The 22,083-nt window shown below is 45.2% G+C and overlaps 1 protein-coding gene across 1 annotated transcript; it reads right to left on the bottom strand.

Moving 5' to 3' along the window:
• Positions 1-1,621: 1,621 nt before the first annotated feature.
• Positions 1,622-21,228, bottom strand: LOC308575592 (vomeronasal type-2 receptor 26-like; the record flags this gene model as incomplete). Its single annotated transcript, XM_081174343.1, has 7 exons — positions 1,622-2,523; positions 3,317-3,443; positions 4,326-4,553; positions 6,830-7,426; positions 8,401-8,692; positions 9,407-9,519; positions 21,115-21,228. The coding sequence occupies 7 exons, from the start codon at positions 21,226-21,228 to the stop codon at positions 1,622-1,624; spliced, it is 2,373 nt and encodes a 790-aa protein (XP_081030469.1).
• Positions 21,229-22,083: the final 855 nt, after the last annotated feature.

Here is a 22,083-nt window from a genome sequence, read left to right on the forward strand (position 1 = left end):
CAGGCATATAACTGGTTTGAACTATATTTAATCACTGAGGTGGAATTAACTTTTGCAGAAGTTCCAAATGGACCCTTATTTTGAAAACTTGAATGTTTTAGAATCCAAATGAAAAACCACATTTGGTCCTTCTTTGTCACTGCACCTGGGGGAAAGCAGTCATGTGCTCCCATGCCCACTGATAAGATGTCTGGCGCATGGGCTCTGTCTGGATGAAGTGGGCAAGGCCTGGAAACAGACCAGAGGGGGGAATCTTCCTCTATGGCCCACCCTGCAGATGTATTTCACTTTTAAAATTAATTACCCGCCCTTCACCATGAGGTTACAGCAAGTTGCAACAAATAGAAAATAAAATTTTAAAATAGATACAAAAGAGTAGAATTTCAACATCTCCAGTTTGTCCTCCTGTCTCCAGCTCATCCAGCCTTTCACGGATAACACATGCTTTGAATATGAACACGGAAATGCTTCCCTTAAAAAAAACCTGGAGATGTCTGGACTGTGTTTCCTAGTAGTCATGTTTGGTGCTCCTTGTTGTGGTCTTCACCGCAAAAGAGAGAGAACGCTGAAGATACTGCGAGTCATCAGGAGAAATTGAGAAATCAAAGCTGATTTCATGGAAAGCTGTTGTGATCCAGACTTTTGCCCCTATTTCCTTCTCATACACACTGAGTATTGAGCAGGATACAATGATTTCCATTACATTGGTTGCATAGCAAAGAAACATCCTGACTTGTCTCCAGAGGAGGAAAGGTTCACTTGGGCTGATCGGGTTTTAAAAATGATTCAAATTACTTTCTTTCAATGCTTTGGATAAAGCAACGCAAATCCCTCTGCTGTGGGTCAGGCCTTAAGCAACTCAGGACTGTGACGCATGTCTCAAACTTCACTGTACACTGTGTCACTTGTACACTGACATCAGCAGAAGTCACGTAAATCTTTTTCCAAAGTACAAAACTTAAACAGACTGGCAAATACTCAGCAAATACTCACAAGCTATTATAGCAACAATTATGGATTATTTTTTCTGGAAGTGCAATAAGTATTCAGTTGCTTCTGTTGATTAAAAAAATAAGGTTTTGATCCAGACAGTTTTAGTGGTTTAGCCTATTTCACTCGAAGATAAGTACTATTATGAGTCTAAATCCAGCCTAGTATCTCACAAATATTTTCTTTTGTCTGGATATTGAGAAGTCAATTAAACATAAATATTGTACATCAGTGAGACTATTCTATGTTTCATTTCTTTCAAACAGTCTATTCTAAATATAACTAAGTCTAGATCCAAACCACAGTTCACATTGCATTTTATCTTAACTAAATAAATAATAAAGAATGCAACAGTAACATAGGTCTCAGTCCAATAAATTACAGCACAATTTAGCTCATGTGTATTATTTTTCTTTATTAGATTGCTAGACTACCCTTCATCCGAAGATCACAGGGCAGTTTACAGTATAAAAACATAAAAATACATACCATAATAACAAAACCAATACACTCCCCCACAGTACAAAAGGCCACAGGAATAATTAGTTATTTCTCTTTTTCCCTGGCTTAATTCCTGTCGCTTACACATTGCTAATTTAAAGTGGACCAGGGCCAAATAATTGAGAATATTTCATTGTTTTGTTCTTCTTAGCTGTTCCTTGTTGTTCAGCTCAGGTCTCAACAGAATGATATAGAGCTTTGGAGAAAAGATACAAACCAGTAACCCAGCACTGGAGGCCAAGATGGAGAAAATCTCCACGGCAACCATATATTTCCCCCTTGTGCTGAGATAGGTTGGGACAAAGGTCAACCAAACACTGCAAAAGACCAACATACTGAAGGTGATAAACTTGGCCTCATTAAAACTATCAGGCAACTTACGGGCTAGGAAAGCAACACAGAAGCTGACAGTGGCAAGCAAACCCATGAAGCCCAAGACGCAGTAAAACAAGGCGACTGAGCCCTCATTACATTCTAGTATAATTTCTTTAACAACGGAGTGCATGTTGAAATCTGGGAATGGGGTAGAGGTTGAGAGCCACACCGTACAAATAGTGGTTTGAATCAGAGAGGAGCCAAGAACAATGGAAACAGCCTGTCTCTTCCCCAACCATTTCCTCATTTGGGATCCAGGCATGGTGGCCATGAAAGCCAGAACTACAATGGTGGTTTTGGCCAGAACACAAGACACAGCTGCCGTGAAGATAACGCCAAAAGCAGTTTGTCGAAGAAGACATGTCAGCGTTTTTGGCTGGCCAATGAACAGCAAAGCACAAAGGAAGGAGAGCAGGAGGAACATGAGGAGAGTGTAGGTGAGATTCCGGTTGTTGGCTTTGACAATGGGAGTGCCCTGGTGCTTAACAAAGATGCCAAGCACTAAAGCTGTAATGAATGAAAAGGAAAGAGACAATATTGCCAGAGTCATCCCCAAAGCTTCTTCATAAGACAGGAAACTAATGACTTTTGGAATGCATGAATCCTGGGCATTATTTGGAAACTGATCCTCTGGACATTGCAAACAGTCATCCATGTCTGGAAAAGAAAACATAAGGTTTGAAATATGGAAGCCCTGTTACCAGCGGAATAATCAAGAATAAAGGAATAATAATAATCACTAGTTGGGGTAGCCAATATTAATTTTACAAAACCTAGAAAGATGTGTTCTTGGTAGATGTATGACAAACATATCTCTGTCTTTCTTATGCAATTATATATTCAGGATACTGTACTCAGAGATAGTAGGCGTGGAACCTAGTTGTGGATTCCACTCAGAAGTGGATACTATCCCTGGAAATTTCATCCAGTTCTGTAAAAAAAAGGGGGAGCATAGATGGGGAGCCACTACAGAGAAAACCTGTTCTCGTGTTACCACCCTCCAGACCTCTCGAGGAGGCGGCACACGAAGGAGGGCCTCGAAAAATGATCTCAGGGTCCAGGTAGGTTCATATGGGAAGAGGCGGTCCTTGAGGTATTGCGGTCCTGAGCCATTTAAAGCTTTGTAGGTCAAAACCAGCACTATGAATTGGGCCCGGAAACTAATTGGTAACCAGTGCAGTTGGACCAGGATTTGTGTAATATGCTCAAACTGTCTTGTTCCCTTGAGCAACCTGGCTGCTGAATTCTGCACTAGCTGAAGTTTCTGAACCATCTTCAGAGGCAGTCCTATGTATAACACATTGCAGTAATCTAACCTAGAGGTTACCAGAGCATAGACAACAGTAGTTAGGCTATTCAAAGTAAAATTAAATAACACAGCATGTGCAAAGAGATAGTTAAACATCTTGAGATTAAGTCATATGTGAAAGTTTTCCATTATACTACTTACCCTTCTGGTTTGAGATCTTCCCTTCTGGACAGGGAAGGCAATCATAGCAGCAGAATGGCTCCCCTTCCTTCTTGGTTCGACTATAACCCAAATGGCAATTGTCATTACAAAGAGAAAGGGGCAGTGCCTGGACATAAAATCATAGAAACATATATGCTATAAACATGGTGTCCCCAGACTGACTCCAACATCTGCATCCCTTAGGACAGGTGTGGGGGACCTTCAGGTCTTGGCAATGCTTGCTTGGAATATGGGTGTTGCAGTTCAGAAAAAGAGCTGGAGTGCTGAAGGTTCCTCACTCTTGACTTAGGGGAAGGGCCATAGCTCAACATATCTGCTTTGCGTGCAGAAGCTCCTGGGTTCAATCCGAGGCATCTCCAGTTAGGGTTCAGAAAGACCTTGGTCTTGAACCCCAGAGACCAGTTTCCAGTCAGTGTCAAATGTACTGAGCTAGATGGGTCAGTTGTCTGACTGGTTATAAAGCAGCTTCCTTTGTTGCTATGTATATTGAATGGAATGTAAGAAAAGCAGTGTCTAGAAACATCTCATCATACCATTAAACTTATTTATTTCATTTATCACTTTGATACAAAACAATCTAAAGGCATCTTACAATATACAGAATAAAGTAAAAATGCAAGAATAGTACAAGAGGGTAAAAACACAACGAACAATAAAGCACTAAATAGCATCATGCACTAGTTCTCATAGAGTTGTATGCCTTATGTGGTCCATGCAGTTAGGACAACTGTATGAGCAGGGTCTTCACTGCACCAAGTCCCTCTAAATAGATAGCCATGTGCATATGTAAACAAACATGTTCACATCTGCCACGCAACATGCAAACATGACGGACACGATTAGCAATGGCACAGTTTGTGGCATGCTCCAAAGGGTGTGAGCCTACCTGCCAGTGTGTAAATGAAGATGCAAAGGAAGATGACTACAGACAGATGTTTTGCCATGACACTTTTTAGATAGAGCCCACAAAAATGGGCCTGAACTGTACCTGGTTAAATCTGCTGGGCCACACAATTGCATCCTCATGAATGGTGAACTGTTTGCCCAAGGCGGGTTGTGGGTCTATCCCGCCAACTCTTACTTGAAGAATGGACTGGTTTGCGAATGTCACCCAGTTCATTATATCAAATGCAGACTCCAGTTCTCCATTTTGGTTGAAATAAACTTTTTCCCCAGCACTATTATTAAAGACGCTACTTCTCACCCAGTGGCTGAGCTAAATTCGGGAGGGGGAAAGAGGATGGGAATAGAAGGGGAATTAATAACTATATAGGTAAAGGTAAAGGACCCCTGGATGGTTAAGTGCAGCGACTATGGGGTGTAGCGCTCGTTTCACTTCAGGCCGAGTCAGCCGGCGTTTGTCCACAGATAGCTTTCCAGGTCATGTGGCCAGCATGACTAAACTGCTTTTGGCACAACAAAACACCTTTATGGAAGCAGGAGCGCATGCAAACGCTGTTTACCTTCCCACCACAGCAGTACCTATTTATTTACTTGCACTGGTATGCTTTTGAACTGCCAGGTTGGCAGAAACTGGGACAGAGCAACAGGAGCTCACCCTGTTGCACGGACTCGAACTGCCAACCTTTTGATCGGCAAGCCCAAGAGGCTCAGTGGTTTAGACCACAGCGCCACCTGCATCCCCAAATATAACAGGTTGATGATGAGCTTTCCCACTTGAGGGATATGAGGAATGGGTCCTTCAACAAAGGATTTATAAAGACTAGTAGTAGATGCAATTGTAGTTATCAAGCACTAAAAGCCCCACATCTCCACCATCTTCTTTGTCATTACCTTCATTCCATCAAGAAGAATGCGTAACAACCACACATCACAAGAAAAGGAAGAAGGAAGGGTTAAAGCCTTTCAAGCAGCCTTTACATCTTATGAACAAGTAAGGCTTCTTACTACATTTTTGTTTAGAATAAAGGAGGGTTAAGCTCCACCAACTGAAGGGATTTTTAAAGAGGTTTGAAGAATTCACAGGGGATGAGGCTGTCAATGGCTGCTGGCCACCACGTCCATGTTCTGCTTCCATGGCTGAAGGCAGGATGCCTCTTTTCTAGGAATCAAAATTGGTGTGAGCCCTGTTGCAATCAGGTCCTATGGGCATCTGGCTGGACATTGTGAGAAGAGGATGTTGGAGTAGATGGGTCATTGGCCTGATCCTGTAGGATCTTCTCATGTCCTCAGGTAAGTGAATGCAGACAACTGACCTTCTGTATAGGCTTTCTTAGTATATTATATTACTACTACTGCTTGGGGAGGGACGCGGGTGGCGCTGTGGGTAAAACCTCAGCGCCTAGGGCTTGCTGATTGCATGGTCGGCGGTTCGAATCCCCGCGGTGGGGAGAGCTCCCGTCTTTCGGTCCCAGCTCCTGCCCACCTAGCAGTTCAAAAGCACCCCTAAGTGCAAGTAGATAAATAGGTACCGCTTTATAGCGGGAAGGTAAATGGTGTTTCCGTGTGCTGCGCTGGTGCTGGCTCGCCAGAGCAGCTTCATCATGCTGGCCACGTGACCCGGAAATGTCTCCGGACAGCGCTGTCCCCTGGCCTCTTAAGTGAGATGGGCGCGCAACCGTAGAGTCGGACACGACTGGCCCATACGGGCAGGGGTACCTTTACCTTTACTGCTTGGGGAATTTGCTTAATTTCAGCAAGATTTTATATGATGCATCTTTTCATGAAAAACAATCATACAAAAGACATTCTGCAGCAGCTGCCATTTGGCATTGAATAAAACTCCTGTTCAGGATGAGTCCTCACTGAGCTCCCTGGCAGCTTCTACTGACAGATGCAAAACAGATTCATAAAACAGTGAATCATGTTTTCAACAATACATGTAATTTGGTCTTTAGATGCTAACCACTAATAATAATAAAAACAAAATTATTACCTATTCAGGTTGAGTAAGTTAAAAAGTTAGGGGAAGATATAACGCGATTAGGGAATAGAGGATATAGCAAAAAAACAAAATTTAAGGTGGTAGACCACTAGTCAAGAAGGAGGGAAGTCATAGGCTCATTGCAGCCAAAAAGTATGTTAATGAAAATATAATGTGATGTAATGATAACATATGTAAAAATTAATAAAAATTGTTATATAGAAAAAGAGATGCTAACCACTGTTGGTGAGAACAGAAGCTTTTCAAACCCTCTGGATTCTTCCCTTTTTATTATTTCCAAGGGTATGGGGAGCATTCCTGCAATATTGCGCTCCTGATCTTACCTTCCACACCTGTTGATTCCAAAACGTCAGCCATCCTCCACCCACGATTGCTCTGTGTTTGAATTGAGATGAATGTGCGGCATGCAAGGCATGTGCCACAGCATAGACTGCATTGTAGATGCTGTAGCTGTGGCCAGTCATACTCGCTTGAAAAATAGACCCCGGAAGAGTCTCCAGCTTCTCCTCCCCTGTGCAAATTTTGCCATCCTGCATATTTTCCCCAGAGTCAGGGAAATCACACGCAAATGCCTTTTCCCAGTATACCTTCATAAAGCCATCTTCTTTTTCCAAGATGGGATTTCTCGTCTGAAAAAATTCCTGGAATCCCAAGACCTCCTTTGAGTGAATTGTGAAGGATAGAGCACCATGGAGGAAGTCAATGTCCTTATCTCTTTGAAAAGGAAGTGATGTGAAATCCATCTGGACTGTCATGATCCAAACTTTCCCTTTAGCCTTCATTGGTATACCTTCATATTCTGACATTTCAGGAAATGCTCTCAAAACTGTCATGGAATCAATTTCACCATGAATGAGCAACACATTGACAGTACTTCTCATGGCAATATTAAATGTCTTGAGCGCATCTGTAACCACGTCTGTAACACTGCTAGAATATGTAATTGTGGGAAATCTTTCCATGAAATCAAAGCAGATTCCTCTCAGGATAAATTTTGGAACCACGCTCCGTATAAACCTGTCTCCATTCTCGTCATTCACAGTCAACAAACCAGTCCATGTCCACCTGAAATGTAGCAATAACTTGAGAATCCCTTCATATTGATGGTCTAGATTTGGGAACATTTGGTGGTAGAAAGCAGCTTCAGTTTTCATTTTCCCCACTGGAGCAGAGCCATAGATGAGCTAAATGAAAGGTAGGAAATGACGAGATGAGATACTTTTTAAAAAGGGTGAGGTGGTTTACTTTTTAACTTGTACTGGCAGCAGTTAAAATCCAACCTAGATTTCGGATTTGTTGCTGTTGTTGTTGAGTGCTGACGACCTGGGAGTTTTTCAGTTTTTCTCAAGCTTAAGAGAAAGTGGTGGGATTCAAAGGTACAAATATGCTGACCAATTCTCTAAACCAGAGCTTTCCAAACTTTTCATGTTGGTGACACACTTTTTAAGAGATGCATCGTTTCATGACCTAGTAATTCAATTTTACTAGCAAACCGGAGGTTAAACTAACCCTTTTCCATCCGTGGGAGGAGTATGGGGAGCATTCATGAGACACAGTGACACACTAACGTGTTGTGACACACAGTTTGGAAAGCTCTGCTCTAAACCAACTATCCTAGCAAAGGAATTCACTTTGTCCTCACTTGTGAAACTATAGTGGCAGAAAGTATAAACTGAAAAAAGAGGGTTGTGCCAGTCTACTCAAACAATTGCACACATTTGCCTTTCGTGGTTGTGCCATGTCTTACATTCACTGGCATAGCAGGGCTTCCACCATATTCTGTTGTTGGATTAGAACTCCCATAATCTATGAGCACTGACCACGCTGTCTGGGGCTAATGAAAGTTGAATTTCAATCACATCTGAAGGACACCACACTGGTATATTTACTGTAGTCCCTCAGCCAGTTTACTTCAAGCATAGATCAGCACAATTAGACACAAATATTTATTCACCATTTCTTTCCATGGCAGTTATTATATATTAAGCAATAAGGGGAAAGAGCAAAGGGAAAACAAATGAAAAAGGACAAACACAGTGACAGTTGTAAAGGTACAGCTGATCACCAGAACTTGCAAAGTGCAATGCCTTCGCCTCAAAAGAAGACCCAATGGTCTGGGTAGTTTGACATCATGAGAGGTGCTCTGGGAGAATTTTACCTGTGGAATCTTGTAGATGCTCAGTATAGTTGCCATGTGGAGACAGACTTCAGAGTTAGAGCCTCCAATGACTGCTACGGGGTTATTCTGGAGGTCACACTTGTAGTTGGGGATGTATCTTCCATATGTAGAGAGGAGTTCCAAGGAGACACGATAGGTCCAGCTTGGGCTGAACTGACTGTTATAGATGTGGAAGCCCAGGGTGAGGTTGGGTAAGATTTGGGGGTTTACATTGATCTCCTTTACAGCAAATACTAATGCCAGGATGTGCTGGTAGAGCTGTGTCATGATCCTGAAATGATAGTTATGTACATGCTGTGCCACAGTGCGTTTCCTTCTGGATGGGACATCTGCTACACTTCAGCTGAGCTAATAATATTTTACAGATCAATCTATCTCAGTCTAGGGAAATCTGGAGGAACATTAGCACACACAGATTCCAGCCCTAAACTGGGGGACTAAGCCCTTTTAAAAAAGAGAGTTTGACTTACACAATCCCTTTTGCTAAGGTTGCTTCCACTGGGATGCTAGGTCATTTGAAGGAAACCCAATGGAGTATGGAATAGATCTCCACCTGCACCAACACTGCCATGCACCTGGAACATCTCCCGTTTTGGCCTTGTATGAGCCAGGTGAGCTCCCAATCAGCTGGAATGGGAGACTTCCATCACTATATCTCTCTCTGATCTGGGATGAGGGGTTTCAGCCGGCTGAGCCCAGGCTGGTCCACCTTGCAGATCCTGGCTTTGAATTGCTGCTTAAGCTGCTGAGGGAAATAGGCTTGGGATGTTAGATTCATGGCTGCCACAACTAAAAAGACAAAAGGAAGGTGATGATTAATGTGGCTTGGCTACAGGTATGATGCAATTATTTGACAAAGGCCGGGAAAGTTGAGCTGCCATTCTTCTCCCATTCACTGGATCTAACACTGATCTATGGGCCTGGCTCTTCCAGGGAAAATATAATAAATATGAGGTGCCAGAGGATTTTAGAAAACAAATCTTACACAATGTCATCAAAGAGGTCACTAGAAGGACATTCTTTGAAGTCTATTGAGTTGAAGAATATGTAGATCTGAGACATAATACCAGCAATGATGAGGTCTCCTGGCTGGTGGTACTTGTGAAGAATAGGAAGGGGATTACTGATGCTGCATTCAATGTTAGGAATCTTGCATGTCACCTGAGGCAAAAGCACTGGTAGCCATAGTACAAATCCAACTATCTGGCATGAAATAATTCTTCTTGTACATAAATTCTCCCACCTCCACATTCTCCTTTGCTGAGTCCTGTACTGAAGCCTGCACAGCCTGACTTAAGGAGACACTAGGGGCTGATTTGTGGCTCAGATGGTGCAGGATAAAGTCTCTCTTATGAGACGGACCAAGCGCTGGCTATCTCATCATACCTTGGAAATGTACAAGGGATATTAGTAGGATCCTCCTATTTTCATTAATAATAATGCAGCCCATAGTCCCTTTATATGGGGAGAAGTGTCTTCTGTTCTTATGTTAATAATTACAAGGGCGATGATCACATTATTATGGTTTACAGGCACTTAGATGTGATGGCTGCAATCATCCAGTTTATGTCATCACCTAGTTGTGTTATGGGAATTAATGGGCCCAGATGATGCAATTTGTAGCAAGAAACTAGATGGATGTAACTATAGTAGTTAGGGGCAGATGATGTTTATATTCTCAGCTTTGCACAAACAGAGACCATTAAGCAAATAACATGCTAGGTGCATTATACTTGAAAGTGAAGTTTGGCTGCTTGCTCTGTGCAGGTCTCAGAGGTCTATATGAAAGGTGAGAATGAGAGTATTTTGTGGGTATTTTCCAGAGTTCAAAAGTAGCAGAAAAGTTTCAAAAGATTCCCTATTAATAATATGATGTTTGAAATCCCCTTGAAAAAATATTGTGTGTGGCGGGAGTTTAATATCCTTGAGAATCAGCCCTAAGTTTGTATCCTCTGCAGTCCTGACTTCTGTTCATTTGTAATGAGACGCCTAGAGAGCAAAGGATCAACTCAGCAACTCAGCAGACTCTCCACCTCTTCCCATGCCAGAGGTTGCCCACCTTGTAAGGTCTGCCGGAGACTATTCATTGCCTGCCCAGTGATGCACTGTAGAAACTTCCAAGCTTACTTAAGTAGAGTTTGACTTCTTCAACCCCAGCCTGGTGGAGTGCTCTGTCACAAGAGATAAGGGCCCTGTGGGATTTGACATCTTTCCTGTCAGGGAACTGCCATCGGAGGAACAGGTGGTGGAGGGGCTCAGGGAGGAAGAAAGAGACTCAACAGCTGAAGCAGGAACCAGCAGGGGGAGGAGTGGATCTCTGAGGGAATGCGAGCAGGAGGGAGGGCTCAGAGACGCTTCCAGCGAGAACAGTGGGGAGGTATCTGAAGCTCCCATAGGGAGACCCACGCCTCGCCGGAAACTGTCACGCCGTGAGTCCAGAAGGCGGGTTTCCGTTAAGGAGCTCTTATGTTGGAGACGATTCCGAAAACAACCACTGTCGGAATCTACGAGTGACTAGGGCAGACATGTTTGTGGAGCTCTGTCACACACAGAGGTTTGTGGAGTGGCACAAACTCTGAGGGAGCACGATTTTACGCACAAGCAGCTAATCATCCCATCACAGCATTCCGACAGTCTTTGTAAGCTGTTTGTGCAGGAGCAGGCATCATGAGCGACCCAGCCGGAACCGAAGGAGCAGGGGTTGGAGCTGGTCCAAGCTTGGAAGAAAGGTACCGAGCGTTGGAAATCCAACTTGCGCTGCAAACGGCGAGGCTTGAGGAGAGAAGGGCTCAGGATGCAGACAAGAAGGGGAGAGCCACCCAGTTCACCAGAAAGGTACCAGGATTGGTGCAGAAGTTTGGGGGGGACCCCAAGGACTACCATGCCTTTAGGACAGAGATGCAATATGCCCTTAATGTGCAGTTTGATGAATTCCCTGATGAGGAATCGCGAGTTGCTTTCGTGATTGGGCATCTTGAGCGGGGGGCGAGGGACTGGGTTAGACCCCTGATGGCAACGCACAATGACGTCCTAAAGGACACCATGAAGTTCTTTCGTGCAATGGATATCATGTTTTCCAGCGAGATTGAGGAGGGAGTGGTGCGCAGACAGCTAATGGCTTGCAAGCAGGGGAGCAGATCTGTCCGTGAGTACTGGACTGAGTTTACCATGCTGGTTCACAGATTGGGGTGGGATTTATCGGCGGCACCCATTCAGATGCTATTTGAAGAAGGTCTTTCTTCGGCTGTGAAAGACGAACTGTCCCGGAGCCCCAGGGCGGTGTCTATGGATCAGCTGACCAAATCTGCGCTGACCATAGGAGCGCGCCAGGAGGCAAGAGCCTTGGAGAGGCGGGAAGGTAAAGGGGAACGTTGGAAGGAGTTCCGCATTCCAGACATTCCTGAGCCAGCTTTCCCGCCGGCAGAGCCGATGGAAATCTGAACAGCGCACGTGCGCGCAGTTTCAAAGCCCAGCGAAGGGGGTAGGAAGGAGGGAAAAGGCGCCCGGAAATGCTATCTCTGCCAACAGCCAGGTCACTTTGCCAGAGTCTGCCCCCAGAGGAAGGAATGGCAAGGAATGGTGGGAGCTGTTGAGGGAGGAGTGGAAGAGATATCGGAGCAAGTAAAAGCCAACGCCTGGCTGCCACCGTCGGGGCACAGCAGCCAGGCCAAAGAGCAGTGAAAGTGCCCACGCCAGAACCCCCCAAACCTGCCCTAGGGATAGAGGTGTCACTAGAGTTGCAAAACGGATACCCTCTGAAGATTAAGGCGCTGTTGGACTCAGGCAGCTCCTGCAATTTCATGAGCAAGGAGTTTGCAGCTGAACACCAGATACAGACGATCCCTTTAAGCAACCCCCTACAGGTGACCACGATCGATGGCAGGGAGCTGTTGGGAGGGGAAGTCAGCTTGCAGACCGTCCCAATGACAATGAAGGTGGCAAGGCACACGGAACTGATAGCGTTTAATGTGGCTACCTTGGGAGGGGCTCCCATTATTTTGGGGATGAGCTGGCTGGCGTTACATGATCCACTGGTGGGCTGGCATCAGAGAGTGGTTTCCTTTGGTTCCGCACATTGTTTAGAACACTGCAGGGAGGGAAAGGGTTCAGCAGGAGCCCAAGCTACCCTAGCAGGGACGGAAGTAACGGAGAAAGTGAAGGTACCACAACAACACGCAGATCTCAGCGACGTGTTCAGCGAAAGGGAAGCTGACCAACTACCCCCGCATAGACCCTTTGATTGTCAAATCAATTTACTCCCTGGGGCACAGCTCCCTGTAGGCAAGTTGTATGCCATGTCAGACAGAGAAATGCAGGAGTTACGAGAATTCATTGACAAGAACCTGAAGCGGGGTTTCATCAGAGAGTCAAGGGCAGTGGGAGGGAGTCCAGTGTTTTTTGTGGATAAAAAAAACACGGACAAGCCGAGACTTGTGTGTGATTTTAGGGCCTTAAACGCAGTGTCAGAACCATTGGCCTTTCCCATGCCTAGAATAGATGACATTTTGAACAGGGTGCGGAAGGGAAAGATTTTTACCAAGCTGGACCTAAGGGGGGCGTACAATCTGATACGTATAAGGAAAGGGGATGAATGGAAAACCACCATGTTCACCCCTTTGGGGGCATTTGAATATCTCGTTATGCCATTTGGATTACAAGCAGGCTCAGCTTGCTTTCAATCGCTGATGAACCACGTACTAGGGCCTTTGCTTTACAAGAATTGTGTGGCCTTCCTGGATGACGTGTTGGTGTATTCTGAGAATGAGGAGCAGCATGTGAGAGACGTCAGAGAAGTGTTGCGCAGGCTGCTAGACAACCGGCTGTGGGTGAAACTGGAGAAGTGTCAGTTTCATACCAAGGAGGTGGAGTTCCTGGGGTACCGCCTGTCAGACAAGGGATTGGCTATGGATCCCGGCAAGGTCCAGGCAGTGCTGGAATGGAAAACTCCCAAAACAAAGAAGGATGTGCAGAGGTTCCTAGGGTTTGGGAACTTTTACCGTAAATTCATCCGAAACTTTGCCCACCTGACGGCGCCCATAACGGACTGTCTCAGCAGTAAGAAGAAATTTGTTTGGACTGAGGAGGCGGAGCGAGCTTTTGAGGAGCTAAAAAGGGCCTTCGCCTCTGAAGAACAACTTCTGCATGTGGATTTACAAAAAAAGATGAGAGTCGAAACAGACGCATCAGACAGAGCCATTGGGGCGGTGCTTCTCCTGCAGCCAGGGGGGGAGGAGTCAGAGTGGAGACCGTGTGCTTTTTTTTCGTGAAAACTGAACAAATCCGAGAGGAACTACACGGTGTACGATCGAGAACTTCTTGCTATCCATGAGGCTTTTCGGAGATGGAGGCACCTGCTAATTGGCGCACAACATAAGGTGCAAGTGTGCACTGACCACAAGAACCTAGAGTATTGGAGAACGGCACGAGTGCTCAACCAACGGCAGTTGAGATGGGCCCAGGAGTTCTCCAGATTTAACTTTGAGATTTGTTATGTGCCAGGCCCAGAGAACGTTAGGGCGGACGCTCTCTCACGTAAACCTGAATATTTGGAGGGGGAGGGAGCACCCGAAGAGAGACATGTCATTCCAGAGGACCGCTGGGTGTGTGGGGCGGCATTGGTGGGGCAAAGAGAACTGGTAGAGGGAACGGAGAACGATGAATACGCACAGGACAAACTCAGGGGACTCAGGAGGGAGGGAGATAAACCCGGAGGTTTTGAGGAGAGAAACGGGGCGTTGTACTACAAGGGAGCGTTATATATACCTGAAGGAGAGTTGAGGGGGAAGGTACTCAAGCAGCTGCACGATAGCCCCACAGCGGGGCATTTTGGGCAACACAGAACCATGTGGCTGGTGACCAGGGAATTTTGGTGGCCTAAGGTCAGGGAAGACGTGCGGGAGTATGTGAGGAGTTGTGACCAATGCCAGCGAGCCAAAGGGGAAAGGCGGGCGCCGGCAGGGTTATTAGAACCGCTACCCACACCAGAAAGACCATGGGAAGCAGTGGCTATAGATTTCATGACTGATCTGCCAAGGTCCAGAGGGAAAACAGCCATCATGGTTGTGGTAGACCTGTTAACCAAAATGGCACACTTTATAGCCTGCTCGCATGCGGTCACGGCAGAAGAAACCGCTAAATTGTTTGTAGAAAATGTGTTTAGGTTGCATGGCGCCCCCTTGAGGGTGGTTTCAGACCGGGGGAAACAATTTACTTCCAGGTTCTGGAGGAAGCTCATGAGCTTACTGCATGTAGAGGTAAATTTCTCGACTGCCCGGCATCCTGAAACCAATGGGCAGGCGGAAAGAGCCAATGGCATCCTCCAACAATATTTGAGGTGTTACGTCAATGACAGAGAGAATGATTGGGTGGAGAAGTTGGCATTGGCGGAATTTGCCTACAACAATGCGGAGAACGTGTCCACGGGGATGAGCCCCTTTTTGGCAAATTACGGGTGCCATCCCAGGGCTTTCCCAGGGGGGGAAGGGGAGAGATGGAGCGTTCCAGCTGCCGAACAGTTCGTAGAAGAAATGGAAGCTATCCATCGCCAGCTCCAACTTAACTTAGACAGGGCCAAGGAGGAATATAAGAGGCAGGCAGACAAACACAGGAGAGAAGGTGAAACCATTAGGGTGGGGGACCAAGTGTGGCTGTCAACCCAAGGGTTACCCTTCAAAGGGGGTTGTAAGAAGTTAAGACCCAAAAGACTGGGCCCATTTGAAATCACACAACAGGTCAATCCAGTGGCTTTCAGACTCCGGTTACCGAACCACATGAAGCTGCACCCAGTTTTCCACAGGTCATTGCTGTCACTGTATAAAGGGGACAGAGAAGGGAGGGTCACTCGGGGACCAGCAATGGAGGAAAGGGAACAAAGCTACAATGTAGCGGAGATCCTCGATTCCAGGTGGAAGGGAGATCAAGTAGAGTATTTGGTAAGGTGGGAAGGGGAACCGGAGTCGGAAAACACCTGGGTTAGGGCAGAGGATGTCAAGGACGAAGTTTTAATAGAAACGTTTCATCAGAGGTTCCCACATAAACCTCAGCCAGTGGCGAGGTTCCGGAGGGAATACTTTGCCACCACCGACGAAGAAGAGGAGTTGGAGGGGTTCACAGATTCCGAGGAGGAGGAGGATTCAGCGAGCCAGGACGGCGATCGATGGAGGGAATTGTTCGAGACGTCTGAAGATGAAGGAGATTCTTTTCGGGGTTTTACTTCTTCACCTCCCAGAGGAGAGGAAATGGGAGGGGTGAGGGGGGCCCTGGAGGGGAGGTGGATGTCAGGGAACTGCCATCGGAGGAACAGGTGGTGGAGGGGCTCAGGGAGGAAGAAAGAGACTCAACAGCTGAAGCAGGAACCAGCAGGGGGAGGAGTGGATCTCTGAGGGAATGCGAGCAGGAGGGAGGGCTCAGAGACGCTTCCAGCGAGAACAGTGGGGAGGTATCTGAAGCTCCCATAGGGAGACCCACGCCTCGCCGGAAACTGTCACGCCGTGAGTCCAGAAGGCGGGTTTCCGTTAAGGAGCTCTTATGTTGGAGACGATTCCGAAAACAACCACTGTCGGAATCTACGAGTGACTAGGGCAGACATGTTTGTGGAGCTCTGTCACACACAGAGGTTTGTGGAGTGGCACAAACTCTGAGGGAGCACGATTTTACGCACAAGCAGCTAATCATCCCATCACATTTCCGCAGGACCTGCAAGATGGAGTTGTTCTGCCAGGCCTTTGGTCAGGGCTCAGCCTGACTCCCCTTTTCTTTTTGTATAAGAACTAATATGAAAGAGGCCTCTCACCATTCTCACAGGTCCATATAAGAACAGCGTAAACAGTTGGGCCAGATGAACATTTACTGTTCCCAACCCTAACCTTGCGGAAAGCCATCTAATTAGACTTTAATGTGATTTTGACCTGTTTTTAGGAGGTAATTTAGTTATTGTTTGATTTTATACTAATGTTATATACCGTATTTTTCGCTCTATAACACGCACCCGACCATAACATGCACGTAGTTTTTAGAGGAGGAAAACAAGAAAAAAAATATTCTAAACGAAACAGTGGATGTATGATTTTTGTGGTTGATGCTGCGGCCACAGACGTGATCTGACAGTGAGTTTGGAGTAGCCCAATGCAAAAATCCTGAGGATCCATGTGGATCCATGCTTTGTAACCACGTTTTTGCACCACTGCGGCCCCAGGCAACAGTGGGTGCGTGATTTTTTTGGTGCAAGATGTAGCCATGGACATGCTATGTGATCTGATGGTGAATTTGGGGTGACCCAGTGCAAAAATCCTGAGGATCCATGTGGATCCGTGCTTTGTAACCACGTTTTAAGTGGGGAGGGAAGGAAAAGCACTCAAGGGACAAGAAGCATGTGTGGGGTGGGTGGAGAAGGATGCTGCTAATAATGAAGAAGAGGAGGGGTATAAGGGGAGAAGGCTCCTCTCCTCTCCCACTTCGCTCCTTTAAAGCAAGCAGGCTCTGCTTTTCTTCCTCCTCCCCGCTCATCCTCGGCTTAGCGAGCTGAAAAACTTTGCTGCTATGTAGCGAGCTGAGTGGGGAGGAGAGAGGGACAGAGAGCCTGCTTCCTTTAAAGGAACCAACCGGACAGGAGCCGCTTACGGCTCCTCTCCTCTCCCGCTTTGCTCCTTTAAAGAAGCAGGCTCTCTGTCCCTCTCTCCTCCCCACTCAGGGGCTCTTCTCCCACTTTGCTGTTTCAAAGCGAGCCACGGAGGAGGGAAGGAAGGGGAACCATGGATCCTCTGCTCATGACTGCAACAGATCCCCCCCGCCACCCGTAGGCATTCCCTCCATAACATGCACAGACATTTCCCCTTACTTTCTAGGAGGAAAAAAGTGAGTGTTATGGTGCAAAAAAATACGGTATCTGATGTCAGCCGCCCTGAGCCTGACTTTGGCTGGGGAGGGCGGGATATAAATAAAAGTTATTATTATTATTATTATTATTATTATTATTATTATTATTATTATTATTATTATTATTATTCAGGCCTTAAGGTCCTGAAAATTATAGACTGGTTACCATAACTTCTGTCCTGGGAAGACGTGTAGAAAGTATGATCATTCAGTCAGTCATAATTTTATTTGTACGCTGCTCTTCTACAAAAACAATCAGGCTCCAAGTGTCTTACAACAAAGAAAACAGGAAGACATCTCAAAATGAACCAAGTCCAAAAGTTTATTCATGGCTTTTCTAAAGTCATAGAATTTTAGTGGCTTCAGTGATTCCTTCTTCTTAACTGCTCCTTGTTATTCAACTCAGGCCTCAGTATAATAATATAACATTTTGGGGAAAATATGCAGCCAAGTATCCCAAAGCTGGAGGCCAAGATGGAGAAGATCTTGACAGCCACCACGTATTTTCCTTTGGTGCTCAAGTACGTTGGGACAAAGGAAAGCCAAACGCTACAAAAGACCAACATGCTGAAGGTGATGAACTTGGCTTCATTGAAACTGTCAGGCAACTTCCGGGCTAGGAATGCCATGATGAAGCTGAACATGGCCAGGAAGCCCATAAAGCCCAGAGCACAATAGAACATGAAGGACGATCCTTCATTACATTGCAATACAATCTCTTTGGTCACTGAATGCATGTCTAAATCTGGGAACGGAGGAGATATTGCCAGCCACACAATGCAAATGGCGACTTGTGTAAGGAAGCAGGAAAGAACAATGGAAATGGACAGTCTTCTTCCTGCCCACATCCTCATCCTGCTCCCTGGTTTGGTGGCCATGAAAGCCAGAACGACAATGATGGTTTTGGCCAACACACAAGAAATTGCCACTGAAAAGATTATGCCAAATGCAGTTTGTTGAAGAAGACAGGTGAGACTTTCAGGCTGGCCAATGAATAGCAAAACACAAAGAAAGGAGAGAAGGAGGGAGAGAAGGAGAAGGTAGGTGAGGCTCCGGTTGTTGGCTTTGACTATGGGAGTGTCCCTGTGCATAATGAAGATTCCCAGCACCAAAGCTGTGATGAAAGACAAGGAAAGAGCAGAATGAATGAATGAATGAATGAATGAATAGTTTATTACGGTCATAGACCAGAAGAAAAGAAAAACATAAAAGGCAGCGATAGTTTACAAGGGAGTGATGGTGTCAATTAAAAGTTGTAAAATTATACATAAAAACAATACACATATACACACACACACATATACATACTCATATATGCACTACAGTATATGTATGGGCTTAAAAAAAGGGGGGGCTTATCCAGGGGTCAGATCTTTTACTTTTTTACAGCTAATGCCCTCCGCTTGATCGCGGCCGCAGAAAACTTGGCCACTTTCAGTGTTACTTCTGGGTTTTTATCTCCTAGTAGGATTTTCAGCCGCTGAGATTCAGATCGACCTGGAAATTTCTGAACGATAGGGGAGATAAACAGTAACCTGATATCCCCGTAAAGGTCGCAGTGTAACAGCACATGTGAAGCCGTTTCCACCTCCTTCAGACCACATGGGCAAACTCGTTCAGCATAGGGTGTGCCCTCGTATCTGCCCTTTAGTAAGGCAGATGGCAATACATCAAATCTGGTAAGGGTAAACGCCCGCCTATATTTTGCGATTTGTAGGTCCAGCAAATATGGGGTTAGATTAAATCCTTTTCCATAATCTTGGATAGCTGGATATTTATCTATCTTGCTCATATGGTCCTGAAGCTCTACATCTCCTATTCGCTGGCTCACCATCATTTTAGCCTTTTCAAAGCCTGAGGCTATGAGTTCTTGTGAGGAAAGCCCCAGGCCCCTCAATTTTTCATAAAGCGACAATCTCCATTTAGACTGGAACGGGTCTAGTAGAGTCAATGGAGCCACTCCCACTGGGAAAAATATGAGTTTTAGCCAGAAGTGAATCTTCAAGATCCATATCCTGGCATTAATAGGGAGTTGGCCAACCTCCAGCCTAATGGCAGTGTTAGAGACACAGGTAGGTAACCCTAGTAGGGAACGATAAAATTTAGTTTGTACAGATTCCAGGGACTTGAGTTTTTGACAATTAAATATCTGGGTGCCATACATCAATTGTGGAAGTATTTTTGCAACAAAGACCTGGGAGGCAGCAGGGACATATTGACCTCCTTTTCTGTAAAAGAATCTTATAATAGCTCTGGAAGATCTTTGCGCATTTACAATGGAATTCTTAATCTGATGGCACCAGGATCCCTTCTCATCAAAAATTATTCCAAGATATCTAAAAGATGTTACTTGCTCAATAGGTTGGTTATTAATTTTCCATTTATGTCGGAGTTTTCTCTTGGAGAACACCATAATTTTTGATTTAGTGTAATTTACTATTAGGTGTTCAGCTTCGCAATACTCTGTAAGAGCTCGTAAAAGCTTTCTTAGACCCACACAAGAGAAGGAAATAAGTGCCACATCATCCGCGTACAAAAGGACCGGGATTGGTGTATTATTTAGATTTGGGGAATGAGTGCTTGCTTCCTCCATCTTTCCGACTAAGGAGTTTATATAGAAGTTAAAAAGAATAGGAGCAAGAACACAGCCTTGCTTGACACCATGGGAACTTTGGATTTCCTTTGATAGGTTCCCATAACGGTCGCATCTAACACGGATCCGAGTGTTTTCATGTAGTCTACGGATAAGAAGCAAAAGACGTCTATCAATGTTTGTGACATTTAGTTTTTCCCAAAGTCTGTGCCGGGGTATCGAGTCGAAGGCTGATTTAAAATCTATAAAGGCTACATAGAGAGAGCCTCCTTTCTTTGAGGTATATTTCTCCACTAGATGTTGCAATACCAATCCTTGGTCTAGAGTTGATCTATGTGCCCTGAAACCAGCCTGGGCTTCCTTTAGGATGTGCTCCTGTTCCAGCCAGTCCGCAAACTTTTCACGTAAGTGAGTTGCATAAAGTTTGCTGATGATGCTTAAGAGACTGATTGGTCTGTAATTGGCTGGATCAAGTTTGCAGCCTTTCTTGAATATGGGAACGATGATTGCCAATCCCCAGTCCTCTGGTATTATTGCTGTTTGATCTATGCTGGTGAAAAGGGTGGCAAGGACTGGGGCCCACCAGTCAATATTGGCTTTGAGAAGTTCAGGAGAGATGTTATCTGCTCCCGGGGCTTTTCTGTGTTTGAGTGCCTGAATAAGCCTCCTAATCTCCGCGACCGACACCGGAGGCCACTCATCACCTGCCGCACACTGTATTAGTGGCTGAGTCAAAGGCAGAGCTGAATATGAAGATTGGAAAAATGCCTCCCAAGTCCCTGCAGGTATAGTATACTCCACTTCTGAGGAAGTAGGTCGCACTCCATTTGCTACCAGTCTCCAGAAGGTGGCCGAATCTCTCTCTCTGGATGCATCTATTAGGCATTTCCATTCTCTTTTCTGTGCCAGGAGTTTTTTGTTTTTGATCAAAATTTTATAATTCCGTTTATCTTCAAACCAGCCCGTGGGGAGTTGGGGTAAATTGGCAGATCTATAATTCTTGTATTTTTTCAGTAAATTTAGCTTCATATCCTGACATTCTTGATCAAACCAGGGTTTGGAGTTTTTATATACTGAGGATTGCCTACTTGGCCTGTTCCTTTTTTCCTTCAGGGGATCTTGAAGGAGTAGAATTAACTCCTGAAATAAATTTATCTTTAATTCATGGCTTGAGGAAGTTATAAGGTTTTCTCTCTTAATGAGGAATTCCTTTGAGCATAGCCTACTTGAAATTTCCTTATGCAGTTCATCTGTCCATCTAATGCGCGAATATCTGAGCTCCAAAGCTGTAGGGCTCGAATGCTCGATTTTTTCAGCGCAGGATAAATCCTTTCCCGCATCTACGAGTGCACTTAATGGCAGATGATCACTGTCTAAGCGCTCCTCCACTTTACATTCCAGAACTTTGTTTTGAAGATCATACGACACGATTATATAATCAATTGTGGAGGCGCCATTGTTAGATATAAATGTGAATTCTCCGACCTTCTCCCCCTCTGTACGGCCATTTAATATAACCAGGTCCAACTTATTGACCAAGTGTAGTAGGCATAAGCCGGCATAATTGCAGCCTTTATCCTTTGATATTCTAGCTGGTATTGGATGGGTTTCCTCTATAATGGGGACTGTTTCGTGGAAATGGGCAAACAAAGCCTCATCAGATTGTCCAGTTCTGGCATTTAGGTCGCCTGCCATCACTACAGAGGCATCAGGAAATTGATTTAGTAGTTTGTCAAGATACTGTTCTAACTGAACCCAAGTATTTCTTATCAATCTTTTCTCTCTTTGTGGGGGTAGGTATACATTAATCAGCAGCCAGCTGTGGGTTCTCCACTGTACTTGCACAGCTGTGGCCAGATGGTCTAGTGGGTCTAGTTTTTTAAATGTGGCCCTTAGCCTTGTTGAGATTAAAGTAACTAACCCACCTTTAACTCGCCCCCCTCTAGTACTTAAAAGACCTGGGAGGGAGAACGCAGAAAAACCATTTAACTCCACTTCACTTGTGCTCCAAGTCTCCTGAAGAAACGCAATGTCATGTCTCTGGATATATTTAGCAAAAGATTGGTCAGAGACCCTCTTTTGCCAACCTGCAATATTCCAAGTTAGCAAGGCAAGGTTGCACGTTGTCTTGCCAAAAATTGATCTTAGTCAATTTGCCTTTGAAAGATTTTTTGGGCCTATCTTTTTATCTGTTG

This window comes from Podarcis bocagei (genome assembly GCF_964188305.1).
Source record: "Podarcis bocagei genome assembly, chromosome: 16".
Taxonomy (NCBI): Eukaryota; Metazoa; Chordata; class Lepidosauria; order Squamata; family Lacertidae; genus Podarcis; species Podarcis bocagei.